Raw genomic sequence first — 11301 nt, 5'->3', positions numbered from 1 at the left:
ATTAGGTTCATAATGCTAAATGCAGATCAAATTTGTTAGTCTATCCGCAGATAATTAAAAAGAATGCTTATTTTATCGCATTGTGAATTATATCTAATTTATTTTATCTCTAATTTTTCAATAAGATTGTTTAATTTATTTGATCTAGTTTTATTCGTTTTGTGTCGTGGTCATCGTATCCCAAGTCGAGTTTCTCTAAAGGTTGCATCTGATTTGTCAAGGAAAATTATGTTACCTTTAATTGAATAATACTTACCCTCAACTTTTTCCATGTAGTTGGCTTCTATAGATGTACTCGCTAACTTTGCTAGTGGTACTACGGACTCAGGCAGATTTGATTCAATTTCAGCTGTGTTTTGTAATTCGGTAACTATTACTCCCTGCTTCTTGTCTCTTATTGTGTGAGCTATTTTACCTTCTAGTTTCGATACTGTAAATTCTGACGCTATATTTTCTGGAAGAACTTCGGTCTTTAGAGCAACTTTTCTTTCAGTTATATCGGCTTGCGCGCTCACTTCTTTAGCTAGCTCTTTTATAATTTCCTTTGCTTCTTTTTCAGTAGCGGTCACTTGAGTAACTTCAATGCTTTCAGAAACACGGAAGGAAATTTCGGCTATTACGCTTGGTGCTGCTTTATCGATGATAAGGAAATGTTCACTTTCATGAGGAATTGATTGCGTTTGTTGTATACTTTCAAATGGTATTTGTTCTGGTGTTAATTTTTTCATTTCAGGTTTAGTAGATTCTGTTATCTCTTCTGTTGTTGATGATGCAACCACTTGAGATTTTTCAGCAACATGCATATCCAGCATGCTCGGTTCAGCTATTTGTTTAGTTGGTTCCTCTGGAGTTAATAGCCGTTTCTCTGCCTCACTGAAAGCCACTTCTGAGATGGACAATGATATCAGTTCTTCTAAGTTTGGTTTACCTTTGTGTTCTTCGGGAGCTTCTGATTTAACGAATTCTTTAACATTGCTTACTGTTAAAACTTCTGAAGTTTCTGCAACTTCTATACTAGAAATTTTTGGTAAAGCTTTATATTCTTTTGGAGCTTCTTGAGTTGGTAATTCTTGTTCCGCTTCTGTAGATATTACTTCGGATACAGTAATGAAACTCATTTCTTCGATATCTGGTTTTCCCTTCTGTTCATCCTTTTTCTTTGATTCAGGTATTTGTTCAACATTTGCAGCGGTAATGATTTCAATCTTTTCAGCAATCTCCCTTCCTGAGAAACTTGGTGCGGCTGTTTTGTCATCTAACTTTTCTTGACTTGGCAATTGTTCTTCTGTTTCAGTAGATATTACTTGAGAAACTATCAATGACGAAAATTCATCCAAGCGTGGTTTACCTTTTTGTTCTTCCGGACCTTTGGGTTTCACAAATTCTTCAACATTTGCAACAGTAAGTACCTGAGAAGTCTGGGCAATTTCCCTACCAGACATCATAGGCATTGCTGTGAGTCCACTAGGTACATTAGGACTTTGGAAAGTTTCTTCGATTTCATGAGATAGTACCTGAGATACTGTTAGCGAGGATAATTCTTCAATTTTGATCTCCCCTTTACGTTCGTCAGGTGATGTTTGTTCTAAAAATTCTCCTGTGCTTATCATTGTTAAAATTTGATTTGTTTCAGCAATATCTCTGCCAAATAAATTGGTTTGCGCCGTTTTTTCTGTAGGCATCTCTGGGCTGGGCAGTAGAGCTTCTGCTTCGTTAGATACAGTTTGTGTTACACTTAAAGATAATAATTCTTCGAGATTTGGTTTTCCTTTTTGTAAGTCAGGTTTTTGAATTTCAACAAATTCATCTACATTTGATATAGTTGTAATTTCCATAGTCTCAGCTACGTCTCTACCGTACAAACTTGTTTGCGCTATTCTCTCGGTCGGTACCGTGGGACTGGCAAGGACATCTTCGGTTTCCTGAGATACAATTTGAGAAATTGTTAAAGACGTGAGTTCTTCAAGACTAGGTTTACCTGTCTGCTTCTCGGCTTCTTGTTTTTGGATAAATTCTTCAACACTAGCCATTGTTAAGACCAATGTTGTTTCTGCAATATCTCTACCAAACAAATCTGATTGTGCTGTTTTTTCTGTAGGAAAATCGGCAGTAACTAATATTTCTTCGGCTTCATTAGAAATTATCTGTGAAATGGTCAATGGAGTTAATTCATCAACTTTTTCTTTGCCTTTTTGTTCTTCGAGTTTTTCTGTAGCAAGCTCATCGATTCCAAACATTGTTGTTACTTGACTTGTTTCAGCAACTTCTCTACCGGAAATGCTGAAACCAGCCTTACGATCTTTCGGAACAGTTTCACTAATTAAAATGTCTTCAGCTTCATTGGAAACAATTTCAGAAACAGTTACGGACGATAATTCTTCGAGTCCTGGTTTACCTTTTTGTTCATCCAATTTAGCAACTTTTGCAAGGTCTTCGGTCATGCTTGCTGTAACTATTTGAAGAGATTCCGCGGCTTCTCTACCAGAAATACTGAAATCAGCCTTACGGTCTTTTGGAATAGTTTCACTAATTAGGACGTCTTCAGTTTCATTGGAAACGATTTCGGAAACAGTTACGGACGATAATTCTTCGAGTCCTGGTTTACCTCTTTGCTCGTCTAATTTAGCAGCTTTTGCGAGATCTTCGGTCATGTTCGCTGTAACTATTTGAAGAGATTCCGCGGCTTCTCTACCAGAAATACTGAAATCAGCTTTACGATCTTGTGGAATAGTTTCACTAATTAGGACGTCTTCAGCTTCATTGGAAACGATTTCGGAAACAGTTACGGACGATAATTCTTCGAGTCCTGGTTTACCTTTTTGTTCGTCTAATTTAGCAGCTTTTGCAAGATCTTCGGTCATGCTCACTGTAACTATTTGAAGAGATTCCGCGGCTTCTCTACCAGAAATACTGAAATCAGCCTTACGGTCTTTTGGAATAGTTTCACTAATTAGGACGTCTTCAGTTTCATTGGAAACGATTTCGGAAACAGTTACGGACGATAATTCTTCGAGTCCTGGTTTACCTCTTTGCTCGTCTAATTTAGCAGCTTTTGCGAGATCTTCGGTCATGTTCGCTGTAACTATTTGAAGAGATTCCGCGGCTTCTCTACTAGAAATACTGAAATCAGCTTTACGATCTTGTGGAATAGTTTTACTAATTAGGACGTCTTCAGCTTCATTGGAAACGATTTCGGAAACAGTTACGGACGATAATTCTTCCAGTCCTGGTTTACCTTTTTGTTCGTCTAATTTAGCCGCTTTTGCAAGATCTTCGGTCATACTCGCTGTAACTATTTGAAGAGATTCAGCGGCTTCTCTACCAGAAATACTGAAATCAGCTTTACGATCTTGTGGAATAGTTTCACTAATTAGGACGTCTTCAGCTTCATTGGAAACGATTTCGGAAACAGTTACGGACGATAATTCTTCGAATCCTGGTTTACCTCTTTGTTCGTCTAATTTAGCCGCTTTTGCAAGATCTTCGGTCATACTCGCTGTAACTATTTGAAGAGATTCCGCGGCTTCTCTACCAGAAATACTTAAATCAGCTTTACGATCTTGTGGAATAGTTTCACTAATTAGTACGTCTTCAGCTTCATTGGAAACGATTTCGGAAACAGTTACGGACGATAATTCTTCGAATCCTGGTTTACCTCTTTGTTCGTCTAATTTAGCAGCTTTTGCAAGATCTTCGGTCATGCTTGCTGTAACTATTTGAAGAGATTCCGCGGCTTCTCTTCCAGAAATACTAAAATCAGCCTTGCGATCTTTCGGAGTTACTTCGCTAATTAGAACGTCTTCAATTTCATTGGAAATGATTTCGGAAACGGTCACGGATAATAATTCTTCGAGTCCAGGCTTACCTCTTTGTTCGTCTAATTTACCAGCTTTTGCAAGGTCTTCGGTTATGCTCGCTGTAACTATTTGAAGAGATTCCGCAGCTTCTCTACCAGAAACACTGAAATCAGCCTTACGGTCTTGTGGAATAGTTTCACTAATTAGGACGTCTTCAGTTTCATTGGAAACGATTTCGGAAACAGTTATGGATGATAATTCTTCGAGTCCTGGTTTACCTCTTTGTTCATCTAATTTAGTAGATTTTACAAGATCTTCGGTCATGCTTGCTGTAACTATTTGAAGAGATTCTGCAGCTTCTCTACCAGAAATACTGAAATCGGCTTTACGATCTTTCGGAATAGTTTCACTAACTAGAACGTTTTCAGCCTCATTAGAAACGATTTCAGAAACAGTTACGGACGATAATTCTTCAAGTCCTGGTTTACCTTTTTGTTCGTCTAATTTAGCAGCTTTTGCAAGATCTTCGGCCATAATTGCTGTAATTATTTGAAGGGTTTCCGCAGCTTCTCTGCCCATTAAATTCGGTTCTGCTTGACGTTCTTTTGGTACAATGGCTTCAGGCAAAATGTCTACAATTTCATTAGAAGCTACTTCGGAAATTACGACCGTAGTAAGACTTTCAAATTGTGGTTTTCCTTTTTGTTCCTCAGGCTTGAATTTGCTCTCAAATGTATCCTCTTTTTCAGCGGGTGTTGTTTCAGAACTGATTATTGTTTCTACGGTGGTTTGAATCATAGTTGCTTGAGAAGAAAGTGGTTTTTCTTCCCGAAGTTCTTTGATACTTTGCATACTTTCAACGAAAGAACCTTCGATAGTTTGGTACAGATCAATGTCTTGCGTAGCTTTAACTTCAGCTCGCTTTGAAACAATATCTAGAGCTTCTTCCTTGTCTTCAGTAATTATTTCTGAAATTTGTAATGGTTTTACATCTGATATATCAATGTTTGCTTTTTGCGTCGTAGGTTTGAAAAGACCTTCGAAAGTTTTTTCATTTTCTTCGACAAGATTCTCATTAACAATAATGCTCTCAAATGTTTCTTGGGCTGTTGTAGCCACTTGAGGTACTGAAGTACGATCAGGTATTTGTTCAGGAACGTCGATTCGTGATTCCACCATCACAGTTTCTATCGTATCACATTCGGTAACTATAGTAGGGATAGCTGTTTGCGATGTTTCATGTCTTTTCTCTTCTAATGATACTTCGACTTCGCCAGATGTTACTTCCGTGACAGATATGCCATGACCTTCTTCAAATGTTGGCTTAGCTGTGCTGGATATGATTTTCGGATATTTATCGAAAGTATCTTCACTTTCAATGCTTGGAATTTCTTCGATAATGATAGGTTGAAATGCATCCTGTTTTATATGGGCTTCCGCCTCAACCTTTTCAAATGGTTTAACAATATCGATATTTTGTTCAATAAATACTTGAGCTTTTTGGGCAATATCCATGCCAAGTTTTGTTAATTTTATTTCAGCTGTACTTTCTTCGTATTTGGAAATATTTATTATATTTTCTTTGTCTTGTGTAATGACATGATCTACAGTAATACTCTTTCCTTCTACGAAACTAATTTCAGCACTGCGTGTATCAGGTTTGAATTTGTCAGCGAATATTGTGCTTTGTTCTTGAGAAATAGTTTCACTGATGTCTATGCTTTCCAAGGTAGATTGCGTTTGATGTGCTTCGTGCGTAATTGGTTTCAATGCCACAGGCAATTCTCCGAGTCCCTCTCGTAAGTTAATTTCCAATCGTTCGGCTACTTCTTTACCTTCTATTGAAATATTTGCCGCTTCTTTGCGGAGTTTCTCTATAATAAATTCCGCTTCAACATCTTGAGTAGTAGTAGATTCTGTAATAGCAACAAATCTATTTTCATCTAAAATAACTCGTGCGCTTGTTTTTGCCAATGGTGTTTCCTGAATTCTGTCCATTTCTTTTTCTACAGGGATTTGTTCCGTCAGTTGCACTGTCTCAAAAGGTTTCTGTCCAATTAATGCGGTTGCTTTTGTTGGTGCTGCAACTTCATTGATCTCGCTTGTACTTGAGTTAAGAATTATCTCAGACTTCTCGGCAACTTCATGACCAGGAATAATAATCGAGAGTGCCGAATGAGATCTGTCTTCTTGTATCGTTTCGAGAGGAGCTTCTTTGTCAGCCGCTTTAATTTCCGTAACGGAGATAACGCGCTTGTCTTCTTCGATGGATAATTCTACTTTGTGTTGTTCTGGTATAAATTTTCCTTCGAAGGGTTTCTCTTGATCTTGAATCAGATCTTCAGTCACCAAGAGACTTTGATATACTTCTTGTGTAGACGATATCGTTTTAACATCCGGTTTTTCAATAGTGACTTTTCCTACAGAATCTTCGATAGCTATCGTAGTCGTTTCGACTATACTGTGAGTAGTAGCATCGATTCCGAGTGAAGCAGCATGTTTATGTGGTTGCTCATCAACGACATACAATGATTCTTTATCTGCAGGTGTTATATGTGCTATACTCACAATTGCTTTGCCTTCTTCCATATCAATATTCACAGTTTTATTTTCTGGCATTAGCGTTGGCACAAATTGCTCTTCTCCTTCTTGAATAACGGGTTGTGATTCCAGTAGTGGATTAAAGACCACGTGATCTGGAATTGCAACGGCAGTTAGTGGTGTTTCACTAATGGCAATTTCACTGGTGCTAAAGTCAGGAACTTGAATTGTTGTTTCAGCAACGCCATGAGTTTCCATTAAAATTTTCTCCGCTGTTTTTAGTTTTGGTGCTTCTGTGGGCTTATATTCAGTTTCTTTATCTTCTAAAATTATTGCGGCTACCTGTACACTTTGTTCCGTTACCATAGAAAGATCAGCTTGAACCATGGATGGCATTTTATCTTTTTCGAGTGCAGCTTCCGCTTCGGTTGGTTGTGTTTCCGTTCGTACTACTGTCTCTAACGGAATACTTGAGAATATGGCTGAAGCGGAAACCGGTTTTGTCTCTGTCAATTCTCCTGCGCTAGAATCTAGAGTGACTTCACTTTTCTCGGCAATTACATGTCCGGCAAATTGAATTTCGGCCCTTTTTTCTGTTGGTTTTTCAGGAATTTGAAGAACGTCTTCTTTTTCAGCTAGAATCTCAGTGGACATGATGGCGCTAATAATTTCGTCAACGGATATCTGGGCTGTGTTAGTTTTTACAGGTTTATCTTTAAATTCTATTTCGGTTTCTGTTACAATAGTTTCACTTTGAACAATACTTTCAAATGGCAAATGTTCTTCTTTTGCCGCTGCACTCATTGGCGCTTTTATATCAAGATCTCCTGGACAATTAGCTGGTGTAATTTCCGTGAGTTCGGCGATTTTATGAGCATCATAACTAGTAGTGACTTTTTCACAGGGAATATCCGGTTTTTTTAAATATTTTCGCTCTTTGTCAGACGCAATTGTTTCAGTTACATTAATGCTAGTTTCTTCTTCGAACGATATATCGACTCTCTTCTTATCTGGTTTTACGAAATCCAACATCGGCTGTTCTGAATCATCGGCTGAGGTTTCGGACGTAACAATACTACGATGAGTAATATGCTCAGTCGTTGCTATTACGGAGATTGTCTCTTCACGTTTAAATTCGCTGATATTATCGGTTGCATTTATTTCGGCAGCTTGTGCTACTACATGAGTTGGAATATCGAAAATAGCAGATTTAGATTCTGGTTTTTCCATTTCTGTAAATATGCCTTCTTTATCCTCTGCTGTCACAGACGAAATAACGAGACCTTCCCCAATTACAAATTCGAGATTCGCTGTTTTCTCTGGTGCTGGCATATGAGGGAAAGGCTTTTCGGTTTCTCTTGTCTGCACTTCTTCAGCAACGGCTGTTTCAAATGGCAATAATGTCGTTTTAGGATGCACTTCTTGGGTAGGTTGCGTAGATAATTCAGTTGGAGCAACGTCACTGACAATTTCAAATTTCGATGCTATTCCTTGTGTTACTACATCGACCGTAGCTTCGGCGGTTTTTGGTACTGGTTTCTCACTAAATATATCTTCTTTATCTTCGGGATGTGTAATCGCAACCGTTAGACTTTCTTCTTCTTGGAAGATAATATTAATTGTTTTGGCATCAGGTTTTATATCCGCTGCTAAAAGCGATTCTTTCTCAGATACGGATATTTCCATCTGTTGTACAATGTCTAGTCCGCTTTGCAATTGATTAGCACTCTCCTGAATCGGCTTTTCTTCTTGTAATGCACTTACATTGCTTGCAAGAATCATTTCTTGCGTTTCGGCTATCTCATGACCCTCAGTTACATCCAGTATAACCTTTCGTCCATCCGGTAATTTTTCCACTGATAATTCTTCTTCTTTCAGTACAGTAGTTACTTCAGTAATAGTCAATTTTTCAGATCGAGCGCATATTTCAACTGCGGCGTTCTGTTTCACAGGATGCGTATCTTCCTCTCTAGCTCGTTCTGCTTCACCGACATTTGTTTCTGTCACTATTAACTCTTCCAAAGCTTCTTGTTGCAATGTTGCTTTGCTTGCTTTTGGTAAATCACTACTTATTTCTCCAGCCTTTTGTTCTACTAGAATTTCTGCTTTTGACGCGATAGTATGACTGGTTATGGATGATTCAACTGTATGAGTCTGTGGTTCAGTATCTGGCGTGTAGATGTTTTCGAGATCGTGCGGAATTATTTCTAGAACGCTAGCGCCAAGTCTCGCTTCTGCAAGTTCAATGTTTGCTGTCTTTTCTTCGGGCTTTACGTCTGCTTTGTAAATATCTTCCTTTTCCGCGGTTTCTTGCATAGCAACGCTGACAGTTTCTATAGGAACGGAAGAAGCATATGCTTGTCCACTCACAGGTTTATCTTCCGCTCGGTATTCTTCAGTCGGTGATTCCGTTCTTACTTGTTCGCATACTGGAGCAACTTGTGGCATATATTCAGTATTCGCAAATGCACCTTTAATATCAGCTATTTTAACATATTCAGTTTCTTTTTCGCCAGCTATAATCATCACAGTGTGCAAGCTCTCAATCTGATCCATTAAGATTGTCGCAGTCTTAGTATCAAGACTCTCAATTTGTTTTGTTGGAGCTACATCTTCTGCCGCGACAGTCTCGCCAACGACTGTCTCTTGTAGACTAACTGCTTCAATTTTAGCCGTAGCGGTTAATAAAGTTTCTTTTGTAATTTCACCTACATTACTTTCTGGTTGAGTTTCTTGAATCTCAAGCGAAATCATTGGATGAGTGGGCACTGTTTTACCGCGATGTGATTCAGGCATTTCAAAGATTTTCAGGTCAGCTTCTTTTTCTATAGAAGTGGTTTGCGTTATCTCGACACTTCTGACAGCGTCATAAACTGTTTCGACTGTATGGGTTTCCGGTTTAGTATCTTCTTCCATAGTAGCTTCTCGATCGTGAGCGAGCGTTTCGAGTACAGTTTTCGCTTCCGTCAACTGAACAGATACAACACCGCTTTCCGAAACGTACTTAAGTGTATCTTTCAGATCTGCGGGATAATCCGCGGTTTGAACTTGAGATATTAAAACATGTTCTTCCGGTCTGACCGATGTTTCCGCCAGTACTTCGGATGGTTTTTGATCAGGGTTATAAATTCCTTCGGACTCTTGAACGACTGTATCTGTTACAGAGCCAATTTCTAGTGGAGATATAGATAAAACAGCCGATTTAGTAATCGGCTTTTCTTCAGGATGATAATCTCGTTCCTTTTCGGAAGTCATTGTCTCCACTGTTACAGCTGATATAATTTCTATGACATTGAAATCTGCCGTGACCTGTTTGTTCTCTTCAATTGTTAAATCGTCTTCTTTTTGTTGAGTGTCGATTGTTGATATCGTGACTCCTTCTAAAAGTGTAATGTTTGATGTAGCTTCGAAAGAATCTACTTTACGGTCGGGAACATATTCGCCTTCATGTTCTTGTACGAGATCATGACGTATAACAGCCGTTTCGTTTTCATAGGAAATTCCTATTTGAGCCGTTTGACTCGGCGGTAATCTACCTGGAATGTACGCTCCTTCTTTTTCAGGTGCATTCATCTCTTCGGTGACACGTTGCGTTTGCGAAATCACCATTTCAGTGGCGACTTCGGTTGGCACTATTAACTCCGGATAATATTTCCCTGGTTTATCCTCGGGACAAACTTCTTCCACCATTAGCGGTTCGATTGCGTTGATATTAACTCGAGGTTTTGTAGGCATCATTTTCGTAGGTTCCAACTTATCTTCGGCTAAATTTTCCTGTATTTCATAAACTGAAAGGCCTATTTGTGGTAAAATAGTGTCTTCTGCTGTAACGCCTAAGGGCGCTATAAAATCTTCGGTAGGTATTTCGCTTTGGCTAACTATAGTCTCGCTAATAGTTGTGGCTTCTTGCAGGGTGACTTGCACATCTGCCTTTTTACTTATTTCTGGACTGGTTACTGTTAAATTTGTTACATCATCGTCATGCGTCAGTGTTTCGCTAATGAGAAGACTTTCTTTTGTTATTATAGAAGATGTAGCCTCGTAAGAAGCAGCTTTGAATGTACCTGAAAATTCATCAGTTGATATTTGTGCTGTAGTTTCCGTAATAGAGTATGGTTCTATCGGTGAGATTGATACTGAGGCTTTACGTTCGGTCGGCTTTACACTCGTTACCTCGTCAATTTCTTTCTCGTGCACTGATGTTGTCTGTTCTGTTAATGCGATGACAGTGTCTAACGTGTATTTTGCTTTCTCTGATTCCGGTTTGCCGGGCGCTTGTTCGATTATACGATCTAGCGGTATCACTTGATTACGTTGACTCGAAACATTCAAAGGAATAGATGGTAACAATTCATCTTTTATTATTTCAAGTTCTTCTATCTCTTCCATTTGAATCTCATCTTTACCAATGTCTGATTTTTTTGGTATTAATGTCTTTCTAACTTTTGTAATTGTTTCTTCTTCCTCCTCCTCCTCCTTCTCTTCTTTTATTTGCTTTTCCACATCTTGTTTTTGCTTACGAATCAATCTGCCTTTTGAGTCGCGTTCAAGTTCAATAATCTCTTCTTCTATTTCTTCTGCTTCTTTTTTCCTTTCCTTTTCAATCTCCTCGATCTCCTTGATTTTTATAATTTGAACCCCCTCTTCCCTATCTTGTGTTGTTTCTTCGATTTGATCTCTTGGTTTTCTATCTTTGCGTTTGCGCAGTGTTGTGTGTGCCTGGCGTGTGTCCTCGTATTCTGTGGAAAGTATGTGAGAATTTTGTGTCAGACGTGAGTGTTGCGTGATGTTTTAATTCTCTCTCTCTCTCTCTCTCTCTCTCTCTCTCTCTCTCTTTCTTTCTCTCTCTTTCTTTCTGTCATGTCTCACATATCCCATGCCACGACTAAAGAACGCGTATTTGGTTACAATATGAACGTGCTTAATAAATAAACTAGTGGCAATTGTTTAAGTTTTCAGAAAT

At 38.6% G+C, this 11301-nt stretch overlaps 1 protein-coding gene across 7 annotated transcripts in view; it reads right to left on the bottom strand.

Moving 5' to 3' along the window:
* Nucleotides 1–11301, bottom strand: part of sls (sallimus) — an 85252-nt gene that overhangs the window by 28798 nt on the left and 45153 nt on the right. For 6 of the 7 annotated variants that reach the window (XM_067354351.1, XM_067354318.1, XM_067354321.1 and 3 more), the window contains one exon: nucleotides 257–11077. The exons of the other annotated variant lie outside the window; for it this stretch is intronic. In XM_067354351.1, the coding sequence (XP_067210452.1) occupies nucleotides 257–11077 (10821 nt within the window). The remainder of the gene's footprint in view (nucleotides 1–256; nucleotides 11078–11301) is intronic. 7 annotated transcript variants of the gene reach the window in all.

This window comes from Linepithema humile, chromosome 1 (genome assembly GCF_040581485.1).
Source record: "Linepithema humile isolate Giens D197 chromosome 1, Lhum_UNIL_v1.0, whole genome shotgun sequence".
NCBI classification, from domain to species: domain Eukaryota; kingdom Metazoa; phylum Arthropoda; class Insecta; order Hymenoptera; family Formicidae; genus Linepithema; species Linepithema humile.
The sequence above is the reverse complement of the archived record's forward strand: the minus strand, read 5'-3'. Positions and strand labels throughout refer to the sequence as shown.